Here is a 27977-nt window from a genome sequence, read left to right on the forward strand (position 1 = left end):
AGATGTAAAAAAGAATTGTTAACGGACTAGTTTTACAACATTTGAAAGAACTTCAAAAAGCCATCTAGTACACCATGCCATGCCATAGCAAATCAGTCACAGCCTTGTCTGTCTGGTTTGTTTTCACACAACTCCAGTGAAAGAAGCTCCACAGTCTCCCTGGCAATGGCAATCCTTTCATGCTCTTCACTTTATCTGAAACACAGGAATTCAAGTCTAAACCAAATTGGTTTGGATTACACCCATTAATTTGCCCTAGGTGCTGTGAATGTAGCAAATTCCTTTCTTATTTGTGGCAGTCAAAAAGTACAGGAGAACTTCCTTCCCTCACGGTCTTGACTAAACCAATCTTCAACCCTTCATTCTTCGGTGACAGGTCTAGCAAATACGGCACATAAGCACTCCCACTTCTTTATGTGGTACCCTTAAACCAGGATACATTTTCTTCAAGTACAATCCCCAAAACTGAACATACTGCTTCACTTGAGGCTTTACAGAATCAAGTAAAGTGGAAGAGGCAATTCTTACATCTTTCAGGCTGTATCTTGTTTATACAGTCCAATTTAGCCCAGTGGTTTCTTGTTTATCTTTTCAAATACAGCAGCATGACACTGTTCACTTGCATTTACTTTGTGATTGAGAAATTACCTGAAGTAATCTTTCCATACCCAGTAATTCTTAACTTGGGTTTGATCCTATCTTCATATGCTACCTTGGATATGATTTACTGAACTGTACCTTATATTTTTAAGGTGGTGTTTTTAATCCATCAGGATCCTTTCATCCTAACCCCACTGTCAAGCTTAAATTTCATATCTAGCATTTGCAAGGTCAATAAAAAGTCTCAATTATATAAGGCACTCAAAAATACTGAACAGCTCCAGCATAGCTCTCTGTGGAACACCATTTCATGTTTGAAATTTGGCAACAACTTTTTTTTTTTTACACTCCTCTTGATTATGCTTTTAAGATTACTTGTAAGAATTTTTAGGAAGAGCATCAAAAGCAAAAGTACAAAGATTACCTGCCTCCTGTCCACAAGGCCTGCTGTGGACAGGATTTCCTTTCACAAGAGGAAAACAAATCAGTTTGTCATCAGCTATTCCAAGCAAATCCATTCTGCCTATCAATGACATTGTGATTTTCGAATTGTTTATTTTGGCAAAATCATGTCCATGCGATGCGTGCATCCCCTGTTCCAAGCCGATTAGTCCAACTTTAAAAATGTCCTGTATGCTTCTCTCCAATTTTCCAATTTGTCATTGATTCTTCATGAAGTTAAGAACTAAAAAGGACACCTAAAACCACCTGCAAATTACTTATTATTTCAAGCTGTTCCTAAAGCAGCTTGTTTTAAAACAGACACGTGATCTCAGATTTGAGCTGAAAATGCTTGCAAGTTTTATATATCAAGACACAAGTGTAGACTAGTTGATCACCATAAGAATATGTTATCATAGCATTCTTTTTTATGTTTACTTTAGAAAAACCTCTTTGAAGAACACCAGCATTAGCTTACTGCTGCTTCAAAGGATAATTCTTGAATATATTGCCATAGTGCATAACACAGGCATTTGGAAGCATTATTTATTTTCAAGACCAGGTATTAAACAATTATCTATGCCAGTTTTGTTTTCTAAATCAATACACAATGTTTTTATTAACCATAGACATTACCTGGGAAGTTTTCACATAATACTTCTATAGGGGTTGCTCGTTTTGTGTCTCCAATTTTCTGGTAATGTTCTTTTAATGTGTCAGCCTAGGATACAAGAACAAAACAAGCTTCTGAAGTCATACAGCTTGCATACAAATATTCAAAAGCAACAAGATCATGGCAAGAACAGCTGAAGATCTGAAAATAGGATAGAGGAAGATACCAAAAACGACTACCTTTAAACCTTGCCATGGAAGGCTTCCTCTGAGAAAATACATAAACATATGACCTAAAGCTTCCAAATCATCTCTTCTACTTTGCTCTGAAAAAAAAATATCAAATTTTATTAGAATATTCAATCTAATTTTCCGTTGTACTTAAAAGGTTAGTTCCCAGTTTATATAAAAATAATTGGGAGGTGTAAAGTACTTGAAACCAAACTGAGCATGTGGGGGGCTCCTTGCATACTACAGGCTCCATTATGAGCACAGTTAAAACAGCAGATGCAGCTGCAGGCATACTCATCGAAACAGTACATTAAACAAGTTATCTCACTGTAAGAAATTGTTCTTATTTTAAAACACATTTTGACCTTTTACATACAGAACTGCATTGTAATTCCAAATTTTGATCCACTAGTTATGAACTTGAAACAAATTCAGAAAGCTTTAGTTTTAGTTGAACTCATTTTCTCTCTATAAAATCATAGAAAAGATTGTATGTTTCTCAGGGACCCCTTATGGAATTTGAGTAAGCCAAAGGTGGACTGAGGAAGGCTCAGAAGTCTTTATCATGTACATATAGCCTGCTCTGAAGTCCAGCTGACTGAAAAGACAAGTTAGACAAGTCAACATCTGCCACAGCTACAATTTTTCATCTGCATTAGAGCAGTGGCAGTCCTCCAGAAAGTTCACAGAAGGTTAAAGAAAAAGGCAAAAAAAGCAAATTGCAGTGATTCAAAGTTTTCAAAGTATCTTCCATATTTATAGGAAAAAAATCATTATTCATAGCAAAACTGAATGCCATAGAGAATTTTAAGTCTTCAAATTAGTAGAAAACAGATTTTTACACTTGACTTCATTCTGTAATGCTCTTGAAACAGTGTTACAGAGTGTATTATGTCTTGTAGCAACAGGCAGTATTTACCTCTAACTTAGATTTCCCCCCTAAAACAAGGCAGAAAATGAAATATTAACATTAGTTCTACTCAGTATTTTCACAACGACAAAATCATTGTGCTTTGATAGCAAGAGAAAAGGAGCAGAAAAGTTAATGAAAAAATGTTTATTAGATTTTTGAACACAGGAAAGTTCACAAAGCCAACCTGGCTTTGATCTGATTGATACAAAATACTGACACAAATACTGCACCTGAAAACCAATTATTAATCTTTATAAAACCCAAGAATTTACTTTGGTTTGTAACCCAGTTTTTGCATTTGAACACTGAGCAAAACAGATATTAGTAAATGAGTAAGAAAAAATGTTTGGTAATTCAGAGCTTGGGCTACATCTAGACCCTTCGATACACATCTGCCAGCTGTATCAGGCTCTTTCACAGTCATTTCTCCTTCACTTATTTCCATGTTTCCAATTCCCTTGGCAACAACATTTCTTGTTTGGCTCCACTCCTCTGCTCTTGTTGTCCACTGCTGTCACTTTTCTCAGTGGGTGCCCTCCAGACAAACTTGCCTTATTTGAATTTCTCTGGAACCCTGCAACATCCCATTTGCTGACCATATGCTATCCTGATGCAACCATACAGGTTAAGAAGAAAGCAAGAATAAGCAGCAGAGTTCCGTGCCTGACAGGTTTCAGTATGTGAAAGAAATGTTGACTCCAGTTGCCAGCAGAAATCCTGTGCTCTTTATGAGATAGGGTGGACATGGAGATGAGTACTTCATGACAAACGTTTTGTGCAATGCAGCGTGTTTTTACACTTATGCAAGACAGATCAGTGGTAAGATGGTGGCAAGGCATACAAAAATGTCACAAGTGCACAACAAATGGCCCATCTATGAGCAACACTAAGGTATGACCCACAAAAATGTATTGTAAGTTCTATTTGGTCTTTGCTAAGGGAAAATAATTCCTCTCTTCTGCATTAACTGCTACAGGTTATGCTGATGAAAATTAACCTTTTTAAAAAAAAAAAAAACACAACCTTCTTGAGGCAGTTGCTCCTTCACCGAGTCCTTTCTACGAAAAGAGAAACTTTCAATCTTTACCATGAAAGAGTTTCTAATTAAAAGGTTTTTATTTTTTTTTTAAGAGATTGGACAGTTATTTCTGCAGGATAGTTCTGTGGAAACTAATTCTAGGATATACTATTTAAATTTACAGTACTCTCAAAAATCTGCTTTGGGAAAGGATTCTTTCGTTTTAATTTCTGGGGAAGGGGATAGTTATTTACAATCCATTTGAGTTCTTCACTGATCACTTTGGAGTAATTACTGAAAAATAGTAGCCAATTGTCTTTTCCTATGGATGGAATTCTTCAAAATAAGCCTGAGAAACAGGAAACCCAAAGGTTATATTTCTACAGTTAAAATAAGGACCTCTGAAAACTGGTAAAAAAAACCAAAGCAGTAATGGACTAGCTGGAATACAAAGGGATTTCACACATCAGCTGGAGGAAGGCTGCTGATGTATGCTGATCCTAGTGCATTACAATTTAATGAGGTTGAGAGGATCTGCTGCCTAAAAGGTAATACAATCGTAAAATGACAAATACACAATAAAGTTTTAGGGCATACAGTCTCCACTCTCTCTCAAGGAGGTCACCTGAAGCAGCTAAATAAGCAACTAATGCCTGTTATTCAGTTCACAAACTATAGACAAATTTATCATCTCAAGTAGGTTGATTTTAATAAGGACTAGATCCCCACTCAGCAGGTTATCCCCAGAAATGATCTTTTTTTAGCACACACACTAAAGTAACCATAACAGAGGTCAAGAAACAATTACCAGTTTTACATTTTGGTTTATCTTCTTAACTGATGGGGAGGTGGGGGAATCTCCTATGTAAGGACTAAAAATATTTATTTCATTTTAAAATCGGTTGTACCACCATAAGCTGACACCAACTTGGTATACCACGCCTGAAACATAAAATGAATGCTTCCTTTACTTAGGGAACCTGTGTTTTAAAAGTTATGTTTAGAAAGCTCAGACCCTGCTACTGAGTTTTTAAAAGTGTTCTCAGTGTTAAATAGTCACGACACTATCAGAAAATACTAGTGTTTACACTATTGTTCTTTAAATGAAAAAAATCATTTAATCTAATGCTTAATCTAAAGCTCTTTGCCTCTGGTATGGCTTAACAATGCAGTTTGTCTTTAGTTGGTGAAGAATAATAAATCTAGCAAATAAGACAAGCTTAGAATAGTTCAGTTACTTTTTACGCATCCTTTTACTAAGTGAATGCATACAGAATTAAGGCCAGCCTCATATACAGTGCATTTCTGGATGGGTAAGTTGAGTAGGAAGTCTTTAATTATATTTATTTACCTAGAATATGCTATTACATTGCTCTATTTAAGACACTGCTTCTTATCGAGCATTTCAAAACCCACTGACATAAATGACAACAAGAGTGGGAGTCATGACGTATTTGTCATCATTGTGGCCATAACTAGAAAATACCATAATATTCTAGTAAATACTGATCTGCTATAACAAGAGGATACTACTTCCATTTTTGAACACTAAAAGAACTGCTCAAATAAAGCTGGCATCCTGTATTTCATTTCTAACATGGAAAACACATTAGAAAATGTGTTACAGTAGGCCAGCTCTCACATAGTTTCAATACTGTTGGGGAAAAAACTGAAAAAAGACAAGGATTACTATTTTTATACAACTGTAGAACAATAACAAGAAAAAAGTATTTGTTTAAGCTCACTCAATTTCCTCTAATAAATATTAAATAAAAAAGTTAATAAAACCCCCTTTTATCCATCTGACAAACTTCCAAGTGCAATTACAAAAACAGTAACAACTTTATGTGGTGAGAAAGTAGGGAAAGTTTTCTTCACATTTTTTTCCTCATGTTTTCTGGAAAATGTGAATGGTTTCTCATTTGCCATACTAACATGAAGGCCCTTTGAACTACAAGCATTGTGTAACATTTTTTTATGAGCCATTCAAAGAGCAATCCAATTAGTGATTACCATGCAATGATAAACAACTGGTTTACACTAATTCAAAGGTGTCAAACCTGCTTGCACTAGAAAGCCCCTATATAACTGGAACAAAAATTGCTTTGGGTGCTCACACAACTTGTTCCAGCTATATTTATTTATTCATTCATTAGCTTACCACTCTATATACATCCTGTCACTTAACTCATATTTACACCACTAGCGTAACCTTTAACTACTCTGATAAAGCCTCATTAACCGTAGCAGCATTATAAAAAAAGAAACCTGCATCAAATATAAGCTACTTTTATTCCATTATATGGTGCATTTCAAGACAATCAAAAAAAGAATGTCAAGATAGCACTGAAAACCTATGTTGTTGCAATCTATTCACCCAATATGTGTATCTACCTCCCAGCCACCTCACCATGTTACACTCCCAATGTGAAGATGTTACAATACAAAAAGATACACCTTATCTGTCTTTTATGAGTGTCTAACACAAATAACATAATTATTCATTGAGACATAATCATGATGACTAGAGACTCAAGAGAATTTATTCCCATAAACAGTATTTCCATAAGGACAAAGTATAATTTTGCATAGTACAAAAAACTTGCAGTTCTTCATGACTACAGACTGAGAAAAATTACAGCTTGAAAACAAGAGTATTTCTGACAAATGACAGCTGTTGAATTCTTGTCTCTGCACTTAAAAAGCACACGTACCTTTTCCTAAATGTGTATTTATACTCATGTATCTAGCTGTTCCTGTAAGGCTCTTGTGTTCTCGATAAACTATGTGCTGCTTAGTTTCTGGATCTATATACTCCTTTGCCAAACCAAAATCTATAATATGAATAATTTGCTGGGTTTGGTTTCCAGGTCGTCCTATTAAGAAGTTCTCAGGTTTTACATCTCTGTATATCAAGTTCTTTGAATGGACATATTCCATACGAGAAATCTTTAATAAAAGAAAAAACAACAGAAAGTTTAGTTTAAGCTTCTTCAGGTTGCCATATTAAATTGTGGTAGATGCTAAATATCTTACATTGACTTTATATTTAGAGGAAATCACCCCTCTTATGACCTTAACATCAAAGGGCTATTGCTCTTAACAAGTATCTCCCCATTAAAAGTCAATGAAAACTGTATGCATCCTCTAAGCAGATACACTGCACGGTGTATTGAAACTCATCCTGGACATTAGACATGTATTAGTATACAACAAAAGTTATTTAGGAGCATCTCGCACCAAGTATGTTTTGTGCGCATTAAAACTATAACCAGAAATTATGTCTTCAAGCAGTGATCAGCAAAGCTCCATGTATATCTAGTAAGTATTAAAGGTATAAATGAGAGAAGCACTGAAAAATCACCACTATGCATATAACCTCCACTCTAGCTGGATCACTTCATCAAAATTTATACATTCAGAAAGACACAGCAAGTATTTAAATAAAGATGACCTTTGGATCTATAATGATTCGAGCGTTCTTTTTAAGTTAACTTTCTCATTTTGGCTGTAAATAAGATGAATATGCCTATATATCTATAGTTGCAGGCCTGTTACATAATTACAGCCGTGGTTCAAACAGTTTCCTTTCTTCACATGTAAAAATATCACTACTTAAGGGAAGCGGAGGTTCAGTACCATTAGTATTTCATAATGACTTAACTAAACCACTGTATCAAGGTAAGCATCCAAAGCCTTATTGGTCTTTCTCTTTCCACTTCCACCCACTCTCAGCTAGCAATCAAATCAGGAAACCTTCAGAAGAAGGAAAAATCTTTCACTGAATAGTTCTGTGCTATTTTAGTATTTCTGGAAGGGTTTGGGGGATTTTTTTGTTTGCTTACTCTCTTTCAAAAAATGCACAGGAAGAATATTTATGCTCTTTAGGAGCACCATCGTCCAGCTGCTTTCATGGATTAAATTAATTTTATTTCATTAAGATTTTATTTTTAATTACATCAAACTAGAATTAATTATTTCAGGTTGTGATTATGAGAACTCATAAGACACAATGAAGCTATATTCATGCAATGATTCTTGAAAAACTGGAAGAAAATGGAAGTGATGTAAGACAGTCTTCCTGCTAAAACAGTATCACAGGCTCTTTAGAAGTCACCAACACCAATTTAAAACATGGGAAGCACAAATCTCTTAAGTAAAATAAGTATTTAATCAATTACAAGTGACCTATTTATTCTAACGAACACTCAAATTAATATCTATTCTACTTACCAACTGTATGGCTATCATAAGAACGGTTTTAAGAGAAAACATCCTACCACACAAGTCAAATAAATCTTCCAGACTAGGTCCAAGCAGTTCTATCACCATAGCATTATATTTGCCACATGGGCCAAAATAGTAAACCTGAGGAATTCCATCTGTAAAATGAAGATAAAAGTAATAATGGGTTAAATGAAATTGGGTAGGAATTTTATTAGTATGTTCATTAATCTTAAGTTGATCTAAAGTTAAAAATGTATTTCTCACAAAAGTAACAATAAAACCTCATAAAAACTACATATGAAAAGACAACAGGACTACTGATGGTACTAAAAGTTTCATTAAATATTTGATGCATATTACCCGCTTGACTTATGAAAGATTTAAAGTTTTTTATAAAAAGTGAAAATGAGAAGTTATCTGTTCAGTTTTGTAAAAGTAAATTGAAACAGTATTTTAAAGTTATGAAGAGGGGTTTAAATAAGCTTCTTTCTAAAAACACTTTAAAAGTTTTAAGTTAACACTATGACAAGCCTATATTCAGGAATAAAACCACCTTATTATCTATAGAAATCATTCAAAAATCCAAAGAGATTAATGAATCCTCAAGTTCTATGAGACATTAACTCTTGACTTTACAGCTTTATATAAACACCTGCCTTCAGAAGCCAGGCAAACCAGAAATCTTAAAATATCAATACTGGAAGTAATTTTTACTCTTGCCTATTTGTACACATGCACTGTGTGATTATTTAAGTAATAGCAACTTCATATCAATGCCTCTATTGATCTTGCACTTCTTCATAGGCACAGGACCTCTTCCTCATTCAGCAGAATAAATTCTGTTCACTTAAGGAGGCTAGTTATTCTGGAATATTTTTTTTTTGCTCTTTATTATGTATCCTTTTTTTCTTACTTACTCCAAGTACTCAACACTAAAAACAGTTTTCCTTTCATGCAAGCTTTTTTGATGGTGTCAATTTTTACAATACTTTACTATACAGAAATACAGCATCTATTTTCAGAGTATCCTAATGAAACACCATATTTCACCTTCCTTCTCTGTAGAACAAATTTAAGTTTAAAAATGAAAACTTCCCTAACTCAGAGTGGTTTTTGAGGTACATCAAGTCTCAAGTTTTTTATACTTTACTACAGTGTTACCTACACTCGGAGCACAGATTTGTAACTGTATTCACTGTGGTTCTGGGCGGGGAAAAAAAAACCCACACACATAAAACTCCCACAAACAAACAAGAAAAAATTACTGTTTTAGCAAAACTAAACACAAATGAATTCAGCATTTTTAAAACCATTTTCACTAATCTCTTTCCCTACAAGTGAGAGTAACATAACTCCTAAAAATCTAGCTCAACTGTTCAACTTTCTGAAGACTAGAGCTATCATTTTTTAAATACGTATAATCATGCCCATATTTATACCAATATACTTAACACGCATAACCATAGCTATTTCAGAAAGACTTCACAAGAGCATCACATTGCTACTAATCAAGGAGCACAGATCACACCACACTACAAAAGAACATGGTACAAGATAGTGGTTTTAATTTTAAAAAGATATCCCTAATTATCAAATAATGGTTCAGAAAAGATTTGTACACATAAGGATATCATAACTCTAGAATTCAAGATTTTGCCTCCACTTTTTGGTATAGCGGAATTGCATAGGGAAATGTGGATGGTACCTTCAGCAGCAAATTAAGTTGTCCAACAGACATATAGAAATATAAGTCCAAAAAAAAGCCCAAGAAAAACACACACCACCTGAGCAGATAAAAAAAGCAACGAGGACTTGGAAGAAAGAGCACCCCTTGTAATGGCCTGAGACATATTCTAAGAATCTCTGTTGTTATATCTGCACATTTAGACATTAACTCCAAAATACTGGAAGACAATTTAGTCACCTCTGCTACCACTGCATCTGCTCTGTGTCTCTTTATAGCATTTTAAAATAGCAAATGCACTTCAGAAATACAGAAGCCAGAAGACACTTGGGCTTTGTCTAGATTTACAGAAGTCATTTGCATCACTACATGCTAGCAAAGAGGAAACATCTGTAGAAAGGAATTTGTGACACTGGCAGCTCTGCCAATAAATCTGACTATTTCAGAAGTGCATTTACAGGAGATGTCAAAAAAAAAAACTTCAACATTTTATTCTACCACATCAGCTCCTGATAAGTATACATTCAGGGCAGGGATTTAGCATTTCAAATGTGATCTATTTTATTTTAACGTGGCAAGAATAATGCTTATTCTACCTACAACACTTGATTTTCTGATTAGACAAAAACTGCAGAATACCACAAAATTGTGTCCAACATGTTGTTACTAACTTCTGCAAGGCAGATATGAAGCATTACATCTAGAACTCCCAATGTTTATTAAATCATTTCATATTAACAGTTCTACTAGAAGTACTGGGGGTTTGGGTTTTTTAATCAAAATAGTATTACTGCTTTTGCTTAAAAAAAATAACCTAAGATCATTCTGCTATTTGCATTATTTCTTCATGTGTCTATACTGCCACAAGAAAGGCAGAAGGTAATGTTACTGAGGAGAATTTGATGTTTCTTCCCCACAAGAGATACAAATTTAAGCTCTTTTATAAATCTTTAAGAAAAACTGGTTAACTTTGTTTTTCTAAGAAACTTCCACTTCTAGGAAATGAAGAATTCACCCTGTTGTTGACAAGATATTCCAATACTTGTTAACAATTGAGTGTGTATTTTATTTCCATTTTGAAATTAGTCTGGCTTCAGCCACTGAAGCCGTTTGGTGTAAGAATATAAAAAGGAAGTACCAGGCACTTCCAAGACACATCCCAGTCTTCTGTGGAATTAAAGAAGTCAGTGTTATTAGGTAACTTGTTCAATAATTACTTTGATTACTATTCAGCCCTTCCTATTATCTTGACAGATCTTCTGCCCCGTTCTCAAAAATGCTTTTTAAAAAGTACACCCTGCCAAATTATGGGCAGAATTCAATGCCTGTCACACTAATGTCACTATAAAGTAACCTCCTGTTCTTCCACTACTGAAGAAACTTACCTGAGGCCAAAAAAATACCACATATTCCCAGTAAATTACTTCGACAACAAAACATCAAATTCCTTTCTAGTTTTACAATTCTGATTACGGCATCTTTATTTTCAGATACAACTCATATTTGCTTATCCCTAGATATTTGTACTTTTTTACAAGTGTAACACTAATTTGAATGGACACAATTTATTAAAGCCATCTAAAATGCCCCATTAGAATTGTAAATCCATTTTAATCCAAAATGATTTTCAATCCCATTTTACTCATTAAAAAAAAGTCTTGACTTGGAAATTCACTGCTTGGATTCCCGTTTCCTTTTCCAGAAAACTTAATTTTCATTAGCCACCTAAAACATGACGCTGCTATACACCAGTGGTCTCCAAACCAGAGTGCACACACCCAAAAAACATGCAAGACTATCCACTTGGGTGCTGGCGAAAAAAATACTGAGTACTTAGTCTTTATTTTTATCTGTAAGTAAGAAATTGAGCTTTGCTAATATTAAATTACGGCTTGACAACAGAGCCTTCACTCAGTCAGACAGATGGCTGTGCCACATAATGGTACACACAGGGGAGATCTTGGCAAAAGAATAGGAACACAGAAGACTACCACAGTACTCATTCATTCACTCACTTCTGGCTTACTGCAGTGCACAGGTGCCCAGTTAAGTGGATTTATGAATGATACTGTCTAGTTTTCACTAAACTACCTCACTGAACAGACAAGTGGCTTCAAATGATTCCTACAAAAACCACGCATTGAAGGTAATGCTACTAATGTTGAAGGTAATGCTACTAATGTTAGCACAAGCAAACAAGAAAACAGTATAGTTGACACTCCTATTCCTTTTTTGAGCCGATTCTCAAGAAGAATTTATTGAAAAGCTAACTACAGAAGACGACCATGTTTTATCAGATCAAGATAACTACATTAAGTATTCAGTATGTATTATCGCATCATGATAAAAAATTGTGCATTATCAAAATATCAAATAAGGAGAACATACCCTCCAGTTAGTAATTTTTTTCCATAACAGTACACGTTGCAATCCCTGCAGTATTTTACTATTAGTTAGCCATGCTTATACTTTGCTTTATATTCAGAGACTAGAAAAGGAAACAAGTATTGGTTTTTCTCCTGTTCCCAGCTTCTTAGCACTGAGTGATGAGTTATTAAATAGTACCATCTCTGTCACCTGTCAACACTGGTTTATCACTCAAATGCTTTAGTCCATCATGTTCAGGTACATGATGTCCAGAAAGTTTTTAAAGCTGACAGGTCCCACTTCCTCTAGAACAACGATGAGATAAAAGCATTAGAATAAGGGAAACATCATAAAAAGTTACATCTATCAAACATCTTTAAAACAAAGAAAAAGTAGAAAATATTTCTCATTCATGACCATTATCTACTCTGGTTGCTATCTTTTTCAAGAACTTTGGCATCAAACTTGATTTAAGCCTGAGTCTACTTGCATTTGCAGCAATTATTTAAGGCAATATCCGTAACTAGCATGAACACAGATCCGTATCTTAAAGCAAAAATTCCAGCTACTTGCTTTAACATAGATACTACACAGCAGCCTCATTTATTGCACATGTATGTCCTCATTCAGAAAAAAAATGAACTTTATAAACGAGCAGAGACTGTCAAAGAAATATGTAACACAGGTCAACAGCAATGCCACTTACACTTAACCTTATGTTCCCAATCTACCACTGACTTAATTTTTAACCATATCTTGGCAAAATACCTCTATAAAATACAGCCTAAATTTGTAAAGTTAAGCAAGTAAGCAGTTTTCTAGTGCTTCTCAGTTTCTTATAATAGCCACTTTCTTTCAGAGTTTCCTCTAAGCCAGTCAAGAAACACACATACTGATGTCATCTGCATTATATCTTATTCCTTAGATTGTCTTTTAAATCAGATCCATAAATGTCAGTAAAATACAGAAGACTGTGCTTGCAGAACAAGTTGTTCTGTATTCAGCTTCCTATATCCCACTGCCTTTTATTAGTTTTATTTTTCACATGTGGCAATTCATTGGACACAAGCAAAATCCCCTAAACTGAGTAGATCAAAGACTTGCAGTAACAGCCACATTCCAATGCACATTCATACTGGTACTCTGTCAAGGATACAGTTCAACAACCTGCCACAAATGCAAGTATTCCCTAAAAAAGACTACAGAATCTGGCCTGAATCCTCTGAAAGTAAGCAATTAAAAAATCCAGGATATTGCCATTTGTGGTTTTTGACCTGAACCAAAGCAGCATACACAAAACCAAAGTGGTGTACACAAGCCCATACAATCTCCGGAAATGCAGCCATGCTCTGTAAAACTAAACTTGGAGCAAGGCTCTGTAAATGTGACTTAAGCACTGCTAAAATGCTGTGCTGTATGCATGCACCACAACACTTGGACTACATTTCTTACTTAAAAATATAAGAGTGTTTGCAAATATAACAGTAGTATAACAGTAAGATTTTTTCATTAAAACGTAGCTAATAAAACATCTTTTACTAAAATGGAATTAGACATGTATTTTTATTGTAAGCCTTATTAAATCAAACATCCATTTATCTAACATTCACAAAGTTCTGTGAACCATACCATCAAGCCTCCTTTCACAATTACAGCTATCTCTTGTACTTTATACAGTAAACACTAATTTCAGAAATCTGTGTGTGATGTCACATTCCAAAATCAATACAATTTTTTGTATGCTGCCAGGCTTCTTCTTAGGAACATTAAGACGTGCCCTTATAAGTCACATTTAAATTTATGCTGCTGCCATTCTTAGCAGATCTCCTGCACTTATTCCGGGGTGGGGGAAGTTACTTTAAAAATAAATTGAGAAAGTTTTGTACATTTCCTCAAGCCAAATGCTAGAAAGGACTGGCATAAAACAAGAAAAACTGACAGCAACATTTGTTATAGTTTTAGTTGGACTACATTTATAAAAATAAAGTTGTAATTAACATCATTGTTCATTCACTTAGATATAAATATTTGTGTAATCACATCAATAACTGAACAGCTCAACGTTCCTGTTAAGTGTATCGGCAGCAATGGAACTCAGAACTAATTCACTTTTTTCCCCAAACAACTCACAACAAAACCATAGCAGTCAATCAATCAGCACACAGGTTAACAGTGCATATGAACAGATACCTCTTTAGTCAAGAGATTCATTATTTGATTCAGTTGAACTACTTTTAACAATAAATTTTTAAGCAGGGTCAATTTTCTAAGTCCACCTGCCCTGTACTTTTATTAATTAACAGAGATCAGAAACCACTTCAACTGTTTGTTTATTCTCCTACACAATAACCAGTCAAAGCAGAACAAAAGTATGACAGCATTACTAAAAAATGAATAATTTAAAAGGATCAGTTTTCAGTTTAAGAGCAAATTCTCAACTATCTACCTAAGAATGTAGCTCAAAGCAACATTTTATGTAACATTACTAAAAGAAATTTTGCACTTTGCACTTACACTGAATGACTGTTAGCAAGGTATAAAGGTATATGGACAGGTTATGAAGTGAGATAACTCAGACACACACACACACGAACTCATAAAATATAATTTACATATGTAAAACTAAGGCTATCCCAAACTGAGTTACTTGCTAACTCCATAATTAACAGCTAGGTATTCTGTATTCTACTTTCATTGTTACTAATTTTTAGAAACACAATGCACTTGTTTTAGAAATGAATTTATATTCTAAAATCTGAAGCTCCAGTAAAATATTACTGCTTCCAATAATGGGAGCATTTAATTAGTATGTTTGCATCTTTTCAAACTCATTCAAACCCTAGTAACTTCCATAATGTTTATCCTATAATAACAGCAAGTACAAGATGCCAATCCCAAAATATTTTTAAGAACAGAGAACAGGGTACATTATTTTACCATTTCTATAAGAGCCATGAACAAAAATGATCACTTGTCACAATCTAGCTACAATTTACTTCTACCACTTCAACCAACTGATATGGTAGAATGTCAGTCTAGTAAAGAAATTACAATCTACCAATTAAGAAAGGAATTAAGAGATCATAATAAAGCAATGATATTTTTTTCCTGGGAAGAATTATAGCAAAGTACAAATGCTGATATGCTGTGATGAAACACAGTGGAAGGCAGGGTGGCTATGGCCTAGAGATGATTTCAGTAGCACATTAAATCCCATTGCCTTCTCCCAAATAAAAGTAGTATTTTTAGCAATTGACAGTGAAAGATTTAAAAAAAAAAAAAAAAAAAATCACCTATCACTATCTGAAATACAATTGATAGCCTCCCTTTCAGTACCAATATCTGCCTTATGCATTCTATATCCTCAGTAGAGTTGTGTAAAAAAAAACTTGAAAAGGTGTTATTGAACATTCAAATCTCACACACACAGACACTGAAGCTGGTCTGAACTGAAATTAGATGAGGAACCACATTTTCATTACTATAAATATTTTTGTCTTTACCTGCAGGGAAAGGCACTGAACACTGAAGTACTGAACTTCATTCTTGGCCTTCAGCCCATCAAACACCTTTTCAACACAGAAAACAAGGAAAAAAAAAAAAAAAAACTATCAATGTCTACCCTACCATTCAACATTAAACTATGTATAGTGTACCTTATAACAAAGAAGCATTCAATCTCACGCCTAAGGCACTCTGCACCAAAAAACAATAATCAGAAATTCAGAGTATTTCAAACTGACTTTGTTACATTCCCAAACCAACACACAAACATCAATCTGGAAAACGCTGACATGCTTGAAATGCTAAAATAAATATTCTACTGAACTTGATTACCAGAATGGTAAGCAGACTCCACTCATCTACAACAGCAGTTGATAACCATACACAAATGCTTAGCACTTCCCCAGTTTCAGCCTCAACGTTATATTCAGACTTCTTACACTAACAAAGTTTACTAGCTAATATGTAAAAAGATCTGGTAAGGTTTCTGTATCTTCCAAAACCACATTATGCCAGCACCGCAATCTTCAAACACTAACCCAACAGAAACTTCTTCATTACCACTGCCCAAGTAGTAGGAACCTGTTGTGTCTAAGGTAGGCACTCATGACCTCAAAATAAAAAGATTTTTAGATAGCATTGTAGAGCACATTTACTGTATGACTGTTACTATCAAACCATGCAGAAGATTCTCATGTACAGAATGCAATACTTAGCACCTATTTCCCACTGGCTATAACCTTTTAAAATACACCTTTTTCCATAGTACACAAGTATCTTACACATATACTGACCAACAGTCACCCTGTTAAGAAAACTGTTTGCCAGTTTTAAGAACAAAAGCGTTAGCTAGAGTTCAGCCAACAGAACAGAAGTTACAAGAGTTAAGAAAAATAAGATACTGTTAACAGTACTGAACATCTGCCTTCTCTGAAACGTTAATACGCAGTTTCAGAGGTAGGAAAATCCACAGATTAACAGAACTTATTTCTCTTTCAAAAATGACCTCAAATGAAAAACTAAAATCTAACCATGGATAATCCTGGTTGCTATATGCAGGTACTATATTTCTGTTCTTAGTAAAACAGCAGTATTGCAGACAGAAGCGCTACTGAAGTAGCCTAAGCAGCAGGAGCCACCTGCCATTCTTTTGTTCCACTTGTCAAATAAATACAAAACAGTCCTCATCCACCTGTAAAGACTCCCAGCCATTATGATTAATGAAGCACAGATTTATTAAGAGATATTAAATAAATCGGACAGCAGAGTTGAATAGTTTTTACATTCTTCAACACGTAACAATACATAACTTCTTTCATAATCTGCACAAACTCCTTATTGCAAAAGGGAACAGAACCATACTGAAAGTACCTGTCAAAGAAATAAAGCATTTTAACCATTTTCACCAATAACCTTTTTAATTGCAAAAATCCCACATTAAAAAAATTCTCAGCTTTACTGCTCAATACTCAGATTGAGCTAGAAGTTACCGATTTCTTCCCCCTGTCTCAGTCCCTCCTAGTAGGAAAGCACGCTAAATTCAGGTGCAGTTAAATTACGGGCCACAGTATACGAAACACATCTACAGTTCATCTTCTTACCATGAAAAGAAAGATTGACAGTGTAAGAGATTATTACAAAAATTCAATTAAGAGTACAAAACTGATTTCTATTCATTCCAAAAGTCTCAGTGTAATTTCAGGTAAGAATTCAGCTATAGTTATATTTCTAGTACTGCACTGATGGTAATTTATCAGGTTGTGCTACATTCATACTTTAACATTAAGAAAACACAACTTTAACTAAAATTTTCTTAGAATTAAAGATACTTTAAATTCCATCTGTAGGTTGCTCATTCATTTGAAATTTCTGCACTCTGACTAAATGATCTCAAACTTCATGAGAAGAGCATGCTCAAAGTTACTGAATGACTAAATTATGGAAGAGACAATAATTTTAATAAAAATTGATGTTGGTACATAAACCTTAAGTGAAAGCTAAATAATGATGTGACCAAAATAAGCTACTTTAAGAACTGTTTTTATTAAGTTCTAGACCCATTCCCCCAGATAATTAAAAATGTTTCAAAGAGGCCCAAAAAGTACATAAAATGCTTCCTGTTTAAGAACGATGTTTCACATTTTTTTCCCGACAAACACCTACAAGCTACTACACATTCACAAGCATGTTCTGTAAAAAGCACATTTGAGAGTAAAGTTACAAATTATAAGCCTCCTTCACGAGCAGATTCTCTCTAAAGGAATACAGTTTTGAAATGTTAATGCTTTTTCATGCACGTCAAAAGTACTTTTTATTAAACACAAAGAAGGAATATTCCCAGTTCACAAGTGCTATGTATAAAAATGGACATCTATCATATTTCATGTCTATTTTTATCTTGTTCTTTCAGGGAACAGAGCTATAAAAGATCCCGCAAATTTTTTTTTCACTTATGAATGTCTTCTATCTTCATGGCATTCAAGGTACAGAACTGCAAGACTTGTCACAGAAATTAATAATAATTAAAAAAAAAATTTAAGTCACAAGGTCATTAGAAAAGGAGGAAGGGATACTATAAGAATAAGCAAGTAGACAAATAACGGGTGGAGATAAGGGAATACCAAGAAAACAAAATTTCAAAATGCTGCTCCTTCCAGCAAGGCTACTAAGATGCTCTGTTAAAGGGTAGCATAAAGTCAGATAATCTGTTGCCCAATAACATTTTCTTTACTAATTTTCCAGAAAATAACATAATTTACTTCCAGAACAATTCATTCACATGTTAATGACTCTCCTTTCTTCCCATGCCACCCCCAAATAAACTGGGATTCTAAAGGTGCTACAGGTATTTTATCCTTTAAACTTCAGGTTATTTCACACTAAGATTGAGTCTGTAGCACAAACTGGAATTAGTAGTTCTTATGAAAAACACATGTTTTATATATAGGAAATAATGGCTCTGCTTACAAAATTGAGAAAGAAAGGAGTACTACTCCCTTTTCACCAGTTGTTTCTGAAACCATTTTTTAGTACTCAGTTGCTGTTACTACGTATGTATGCATCCATACATGAGGAGAACAAGTAAAAAAATGGAAAAACTCGCTACATGACCTATGAAGAACTATTATAGGAATTAAAGGAACATTTTCAAGAAAACAGTATCCTACATTGTTTTCTAGTTTAAACAGCTTCACATCTGGCTAACTGACCATATAGTTCTGTGAAAGGCACAAACATGTGAGAAGTATTGCTCACCTATAAAAGCAAATAATGGTAACAATTGGATCACTGAGAGGACCATCATAAGAGTACTTATGGGTGTGTGGGCAGAAAGGGGAGAGAAATGAGAAATTCAAATCTCAATCTGTATTTAAACTTTTTTAAAAGTATTTAAGAGGCTTGAAATTATTAAGAAGCAATATATACTGTATCAATGGGAGAAGAGTAAAACTGAGGCTGAAGCTATTTAAATATCATAGCAACTTTAAATAAAAATGTGTGATTAGCAGATTACCAGTTTGGTCATTTGTAGTGTTTATTCAAAAAGAACGCACTGAGAATAGTCTAAGGCTGCTTAGTGTAAGGTACACCCATATGCACACAAAATTTGTGATGCTTAAAGACTTATAAATAAGTCTTAGGATTTCATAGACACAGTTTAAAGAGTAAAACAAAAAAGCCTTAAAATACTAGGAAAATTTATACATTAATCCAGTGATTCATGGGGCTTTTTTCTGCTTTAAGTAACTAGGGGCACTTTACTAAGTAGATTTATACCCCTAAATCAGAAAGCTTTCATCAAAAATTCATCCTTGATAACATCACAGTCAAAATGCATGATGCTGCTTTTTACCTCCAGATCCTAGCTGCTTGTAGAATCTGTATTCCAAATGTAGCTGTGGTGCTCTCGACTTCATTGGCTCCTGATTTAAAAACAAAAACAACATTTAAAACAAAGCCTCTCTGCCAAAGCCTAAAGACTAATATGCTTACCTACTACCCACCAAACAAGCCCTACTGCTTCCAAGCCATGTGGTAATTTTGAATGTTCCTTCCAAAATGACTGGTACTTAAGAAACTAAAAAACCTAAACCTCATTCAGGTGAGACTAGTGCATACAGGGACACTGACATCTTTTATTGCTCTACAGAACTGGGGTCCAACATGCAAACCCAATCACAGACTCGCAATGGAATAGCTAAAAAATAATCTGTCTCTCCAAAGCATATGGGTGATGTGTCTGGCAGATCTCTAAAGGTAACATTGATATGCATGCAGCTTAAAAGATTGAAAAGACTCTCCACGCACTTACTATACATGATAGATATGTCTTTTTAAAAAAAAAATTATCCTAGGATCTTTACAAAAAAACCCCAACCAAATCCTTCCACACAAGAATAGCTTAGCAACACCATTCTAAACTACAAACATGGAATGGAAAAAAAAAAAAAAAAAAAAGCACCAGAGTAAGTTTGTAGTTTAAATCTTTCTTTTCCCGATACAATTTATTAGGTTAATGAAATCTTAGTTCTGTGTTCTACGTATTAGCATGGCAAGGTCTCAATGAATAAAGTGACATGAGATCCAAGCACTGGAACACACAAGTTGCCTAAATTAAAACCCTAACTTCTTCGATTATTTCCCTTTGCAAATTAAAGCTACTTTATTGTAACATTCTTAAACAATTTCCTAGAGCATCTTATAGAAGATATGCCTGGTTTCTTGTGATACACAACACCTTCCAGTGCATCAGTGAGAATCTGGACATTAGCTGGGTATTATTCCTACACAGACTGCACCTACTAGAATTACAGCATGCAACTAAGATTGTTAATACACTTAGCAGTAACTGATACTGCCAGATGTCAATTTTCAAGAAAAGTTTAGGCAAGGTGCTCATCTCTTTCCTGACACCATCTTCTCCAGAAGCTAATGGCTTGTTAGCATGTATCATTTCCTAGCAGCATAGCTAGGCCATAGAAACTGTAAGCCAATATTCAATCATGAGAAACTTAGTCCTCTTCCTCAACGCACCTCCCTCCAACACTCAGATGTTTCAAATTGCTGCTGCTGCTACAGCCAAAGTCTCTGTCATGGTACATTTTATGCACTTGATTCTGCCAGGATACCAGAAGTTGAAGCCAAATACCACAGGAGGGCCAATGTAACAGTTTCTACAAAGAAAACCCCAGAATTTGATACATGCCTCCTATGCTCCTGAGCATTCATTGTAGCTGAACACTGGAATTTTTCACAAAGCAGTGAGCAAGAACTTTCTAAACAAAAGAGGTATTGATCCTTCAAACCTAACTACTAAGCAAGACTAACCAGGCCACCAAAAGGTCCTACTTAAATTTCATATGTTCTCATAAACTGTATTTCCAAGTATTAAAGACTGATATTGCTTAACAAAACACTTCACTGCAAATGTGGGCCTAAGCAAATGAGTGCAACTATCAACCTCCAGTACTCAGCTTTCAGAGGCATAAGTAAATCCATCATGAAGCCTGTTACTGAACCTTTTACAAAACCACAGAAATTAGCTACTAGTTTGCCTGGAGTATTATAAATGTCTTTTATGAAATATACCACTTTCTACATAGTCTCTAAATAAAGCTTGTAATTCTGCCTGCTAAGAGTCCATGAAACTCTGTATGTCTTCTGAATATGCTAAGGCAAGACACTGGCTTATGGGCAGTTTGATTCTGTTCAGTCATACCATTTGTCTTAACTGGCATTAATAACAATCACCCCTGAATGTTCTAAGATGCTCTCTTAGTAAAAATGAAAAACAGCTTTTTTGTATTGAATGAAATATATAAATTGACCCAAAAAATTGTCCCAGGGAAAAGAAACAGCTTCCAATTTTTGACATACGCATCTACAGTTTTTCAAATGAATGCTGCTTGTTCCAGTTGTCAGCAGGAAACTCTTCTGATAAGTCTCCAGACAACAAATGTATAACAGTCAAGTAAGTCTACTTGAAAACCACACACAGGCAAAGTCTGAAGTTAAACCCTGCCTAGCAGACAGACAATTAAATACTTCTACTCCCTCCAGTAGTGTTGAAAAAAGTGTGGTAATACGTAATTATAGCCCATTTATTGGCTGACAGTCTTCTGGAATTGCCTTATTTTGTGAGAAGGCTTAGGTATCTTACCAATTGTTCAGTAACTCCAAACATACAAAGGTAATACAACCTTCTGTTCCACAGAACTTGTGAAAGGGCAAGCACAATACGCTCTTCATGTACTATCTGTTATGTTCCCACACAACCCACTTTGCAGTATGCAGTGAACTACTGATAAATGAGAAAAGATAGATAAGGATGAATCAAGACAAAGGTATGATAAATGTAATCTTCCACCACAATGTAAGAGTGAACAACATACCACTGTAACTATATTTTCATGAATAAGTCTAAAGAGCATATTCAACAAAAAAGGAAACTTCAAATCATGGTTCTTGTTATTTTCATTAATATTTTAGTACCTTTCAGCATCTGAAAATAAGTCTGGCAACACATAACTTAAATCATCATGTTAATCCCAGAGGACTTTGAAGTCAATCTCTTAAAAAAAGAAATTACTTTGTTTACTTTAAACTCAGGTCTTCACTGAAGCATCCTGAGAATACTGTTCCAGGATTTCTGCAATGTTCTACGAATGACCTTCACTGCACTGCTTATATATTCAAGTCTAATTATTTCAAAGTTTCTATATTAAAACCTAGATACCTTCTGCAGAAGAGCATTTCTGTCTTTATGAGGATGGCAGGCAGACCCTGCAGTCCAAGGAACTAATGTGCAGTTACTAAGCACCAGTTACCCGACCAACAGAAAAGAGCTCCTTAGCTCAGAGAGGTTCCCTGAACCAAGTTTCTTCTCTCCTTTCTTATTTTGTGGGATGCTTATACATTCAAACAGAAGGATAACAACACCCAAAACGTGACATCTGTTTCAAGTTCATAATGTATTTTTGCAATTCTTTTTATGCCAAATACATGGACTAAACTACTACACAATTTCCAAGATGTACCACTTCCCTTTTAAAAGGTTTTGAGAAAACAGTTTACTTAGACTAACCATGAGGTCAGAAGGGATATTAACCTAAAGCACTATTTTTACATTCAGCTATTGCCTGCTTTTCATGTTTAACTCCTACTCAGTGTACCTTCTGTCTCTGCTTCATATTTTCTTAGGTAACAGCAAACAAAAGGTATTTTCAGCAAAAAGTTCTTTAAGAGATAAGGATCTTGTTACAGGAAAAGATCAGTCTACTAGCATTTACTACAGCTGTCTAAAGAGGTTCTGAAATGGGATCATTCTAGACTGTAATAAAAAAACCCTTCCAGACGCAATCTTCTTTATACACACACCCCACTTAAAATTTTAAGTATTCAGCTGTTAAGATTTTAATCATTACTCAATGAATTAAAGATTACAGACTAAAAGTAGTAGTGACTACCTCATAACTTGCTATCTTTCACACAAAAACAAAAAGAAAATTTACTTATTTCCAGAAGCAGCTCAACCAGAAGTTTCTTTAGTTGGTATCTGGTTAGTGGTTAAGCATCCTGCAGATTTTAAGTTTGAGATTGAGATAAGTTCAGGCAATGGAGAAGTTTGTCAAAGCAAAAGGGAAGAAGAATGAAGGAGAAAGTAGAGCTAACAGGGAAGTCTAAGCTAAGTAAAGGGTCATGTAGCAGAAGTAGTAAATAATAAATGAAGAGGTGAGCCATTCATGTATACCTAATTGTTATTGCTGAAGAACTACCTCATCACAAGAAATCAATCCATATACTAATAGACCAGCGGAAATATACAAATACTACTAGACAGTGCAAAACTGCTGAAACCCAGTACTTAAAGATCCTCATTCCAGTTCTTAGAAAAAAAGTCTCATCTAACCTTTCAAATTTGGGTATGTGCCCCATCAGAACAGGTCATAATGAAAGAAGCCAGATCAAGAGTAATATCCTGGAATTGTGGCTGCTTTACCAGAATAAACATGCATTCACATATATACGTTATACATTAAAATGCATACATTGTATGACCCTCATGCCTCACATAGAATAACTGTTTAAAACATTTCCTTATATAAGTCAGTCCTGAAGTTGCCATAAGCATCGTAAACAGGAACATACTTGTATAGTTTTGTCCATGAGGGAAATAAACTTTTCATTGTGTTGAATTAGTAAGTCAAAACAGTAGCTGTAAAAACCATTTACTTTTAGCATCAGAAGTACTCTTGCAAGCTGCTGTATAAATGCAGCCATTGTAATTCATGCTCTCAAGAGAAACCCACACAACCTTCCTGCACTACACTATACAGTTACCATCTACATATAAAACATCTGGCATAGGAGATGTTTTGCTGCTCCTAAGAAAACAATACATCAACAACAAATGCTACCACAAGGAATACAAATACAATTTTAGGATACTTCTGGAGAGATATTACCACAACCCTACCTACCAAGGGTAACTGCTCAAACTAGAATAATTACATAATTAAAGTAACACAATTCAGGAGGGCTAAACCTGAACTACAACAGGTGCAAAACAGAGAGGAAGTTATGAGTGCTTCATTTAGGATAACAAAACAAAGACTGAGCATAGGCCTAATCACTGCTCTCAAAGCACAAAAGGAGTAAGTGCCAGAGACAGGAAAAAAACATTAGGCTTACATTTTAAAAGGGAAAGGAGACCAAGCACAACCTAACTAACTGTTAAGAATGAAGTCCTGACACTGTCTGTAACAGAAGAAAAAACAGAAAAAAAGCAGAATTCAACTGAGTCCCCCAATTTGACACAGCTGCTTTTAACAAACCGAACATTGTGACCCAAGTTCAAAAGAGCTGAATGAAATTACCAAAAAAGAGAACTATGTTCAAAGAATCCACTAGTTTTACCTGCTAATGAATGTTTTTACCTTACAGCGATGATGCAAGCTCCAGTGTTGTCTTCCACTGATTCCTTACATCTGTAGTTTATTGCAAAGACACTATAGCTTCTCATACCACTGAAGTAAGAGGACAACTTGACAAGTTTACTACATATCCAGAGTTCTGTAAGCACTAGTAAATTACAGACGTACTGCACTACACTGGTTCTTTAGTGACTTCAAAGGAGGTTAATAACAATACTTCAAGCTTTTTGCACAGCTACAAATGAACAGCTGTAAAATTGAGTATTTGGAAACAAGTCAAATTTGTCACTTAACAGTACCTTTGAAGGTTGAAATGGGCTGAAATAATACATGAGTTTATTAATAAAAACTTTTTTACCAAAACCCACTAATCAGGTTAAAGAGTTCTACTCTACACCAAGTGACTAATGCTCAAAAACATAGTCTTGCAAACTATTTCTGAATGTGCAGGTATCAAATGATTAATAAAACTGAATGTACTCTTAGTAGTTTGACTTTTAGACAATTAGAACAGATGACTCATTAATGGTTATTTGATGTTACAAGCTTTTTTGTATGTCCCGCTAAGCGCTCCTCCTGTTTAGAAAAGGAATTTCCCAAAGGAAGCACTCACAAGAAATAAACTCAGGAAAACTATAGGAAAGGTAATTCCGGCCAGGGTAGATCATGACCAACGACCCACTAACCTATTGACCACTGACTCAAGAAACACACACACCAGACTCCAAAAGTGGAGGCTGAGCACACGGACTGCATTTACACAGTGAGCAGGAGGCGCCTGACAAATAGGAAACCAAGCACCAAGGAATGGAAAGTTGTGTCACTTGTAACCAACGAAGGCTGACGTCTTTGCTTGTTGAAAAGTATAGATAGCGTAAAGTTTTGGCAATCAGGGAGCTAGGCATGTGTGGGTTACCACCTTGCTCCTTACTTTGCACAAACCAGATTAAAAGAATAGGAATACTGAAACTTGGTGCATGAACTAGCACTGCACACCAGGTAACAAACCCTCCTACAGTACAACAGCGCTTTATAGCAAAACACCCAGTAAGCAGAAAAACTCAAGACTATTTTCAAGTATTATCAGAGATACAGAGTAAGTCCAAGATATTTTAAAGCAAAATTAAATCGGGCATGACACACAATAACCACCAGAATTGCATTTGATGCTGCTCTTTCAAACCGTAACTTAGATATTTTTACATCTGTAGCCATTGAAGTAAATATTTTTCTGAACAAATAGTCACACAAATAATTTTCAAGAGTATATTATATACATTTGTAAGTTTTTTTAGATTACCCATCTAAAGCCATGTATTTCTGTTTCAATAGCTTACCTTTCACTTCAAGGAAATAGAAATTGACCATACTATGCTGTGAAAAATATTCTGTCCTACTGCAGCAACAAGTTAATGGGAGTCCTAAAATTTCTTCAATGACAAGTAAAAAACCTGAACTTAATCATGAAATTATTTAGCAGTAACAGTCATTTACCAAGAAGGTAAAAGTATCCAGAAACAAAACATCAAGTATACAGTGCTGTTCTGAGGTCATTGTTCTGCTTTTCCTGAGTCTTCAGTATTAATAAAATATCCACATTTACCATGTGTGCAAATGAAGGAAACATTTTTCATATCATTGCAAATAAAGTGTCTACCAAAACAGATGTGCAAATACCAACGACTACAAATGAAAAACAGTTTGAGGCAGAAATAAGGGTGTTAAAATACAGGCAGGCTGCAGAATTTCTGGAGCTCCTCTGTAGTCATCTGCAGTCAGATTCACATTAAGTTTGGTGTTCCTCTACTTGTTGCACAAAAAAGGAATCTACTAAAGACAACTGCCACATATATCCCTAAAGCAGCCATCAATCACCATCGACAAACACAGACTTAGCCTTGATAATACTGCAGGAATTAACACTGCTTTTATTCAGTACGTCCAAAGTATATTATTACATCTATCACTAACTGCCTTCATCTACTCAGTTCAAAACATACATAGCTTAAGGATTTTAATTAAGGAAACCAAACCATTATATAAGAAAAGAAAATTTTGATTAAGGATTTGGGATGAGAAACTAACTTACCAGCTTAATTGCCACATATTCATTTGTGTATAAATTTTTTCCTTGAAAAAAAGAACAAAAAACAACAATGTAAGACATTGGCTTTCCCGTTCAAGTAAAATGCCATTTAAACATCAAGGAAGTCTTGAAATGTTTTTGATCTAAGGTGCTAGGTCTTCTGGTAGCAACTTGAAAAAATGTGGCTTTATTAGTCCAATACCATACTCAAACAGAACTTTGTTCTTAAATAGTATAAGAAGTGGCAGTTTCACTGAGAGTTTCAGCTATTTCATCCAAGTTTGCAGCGTTTCTATACACTAGAAAAGCTTCAAAATTGGTAAATTACTGTAAAGTGCAATGGGTCATTCTACATTTTCATATTTATTGCTGAAAACTATTTAAAATTTAATTTAAGATTATCATATGTCTTGGAATACCAGACACTAGTTAGAGTTAGAATTAACTAGGACTGGGGGGGGGGGGGGGGGGGGCGGCGCAGGCAGGGTGTGTCTCAATTCTCTACATTCTAAGCTTAAATTTACGACAAACAGGAGAAGAGCATTACTGAGTTAAAATACTTATACCATTTAGAAAATGCATATGCTGCTTTAGAAGTGATTCTGTAACTGGATAAGCATATTTCAACAAGTGTTACTTCAAATAGTATGCAATGATTAAAGGTAGACAAGCTTTATGTAAAAATAAAATTACGTAAATATTTAAATTATGTAAAATTAAAAAAAAAGCAGGTAACAGAAGAGTAAATTCTGACACTTCATTTTGCTACAGTCTTTACAAGAGTGTAGTGTGTATTATTTATAATGACAATTCCACTTCTATCTCTGTAGTATTACTCAAGTCTGGATTTCCCATGTTTAGCTCAGTTTTATTAAAGAAATCAAGCGGGGAAAAGACATGGACCACGACAAAAAGGTTTCCTGTGAAGACAATTACATTTGTAGTCAAAAACTACGATCTCAGGTCCTTATTTTTAAAAATAAAGTACTCCTGCAAAGCTGAAAAAAAGATGTATTACAACTCACATGTCTGGTAAGGGATCAGCTTTACAAGAAACAAGTTGCCTGAAGGCTGTATAATAATAAACACAGAATCACTATGGGCAGCAGGCCCTACTCTGACCACCAAAAGAATGGATAATTCCAAGACCTATCCAGGGACTAGAGTGGAAATCCAGGCATCTTAAACATTTCTTATGAGTACTTGAGTTACATTTTTTACAAAAAATGCACACCATATGAAGTGTCTTTGTGTTCCTGTATGCTATTACAGTCTAGAAGATATTAAAAGAAACTCTTGCAAAGGCCCTGCACTTTCAGTCTATTCTAACAAATCCAGTTACAGTTAAGTGACTGGATGTT

General features: G+C 34.8%; 1 protein-coding gene across 15 annotated transcripts in view; it reads right to left on the reverse strand.

Moving 5' to 3' along the window:
* Nucleotides 1-27977, reverse strand: part of CSNK1G3 (casein kinase 1 gamma 3) — a 68685-nt gene that overhangs the window by 13927 nt on the left and 26781 nt on the right. For 10 of the 15 annotated variants that reach the window (XM_080372664.1, XM_080372657.1, XM_080372668.1 and 7 more), the window contains 6 exons: nt 26620-26660; nt 19451-19520; nt 8049-8197; nt 6530-6764; nt 1894-1979; nt 1678-1762 (listed from right to left, as the gene is read on the reverse strand). In XM_080372664.1, the coding sequence (XP_080228790.1) occupies nt 1678-1762; nt 1894-1979; nt 6530-6764; nt 8049-8197; nt 19451-19520; nt 26620-26660 (666 nt within the window). Of the gene's footprint in view, nt 1-1677; nt 1763-1893; nt 1980-6529; nt 6765-8048; nt 8198-15596; nt 15663-19450; nt 19521-26619; nt 26661-27977 lie in introns of all 15 variants that reach the window. The other 5 variants (XM_080372661.1, XM_080372659.1, XM_080372660.1 and 2 more) reach the window with 3 other exon arrangements.

Source organism: Falco punctatus (assembly GCF_963210335.1).
Source record: "Falco punctatus genome assembly, chromosome: Z".
NCBI lineage: Eukaryota > Metazoa > Chordata > Aves > Falconiformes > Falconidae > Falco > Falco punctatus.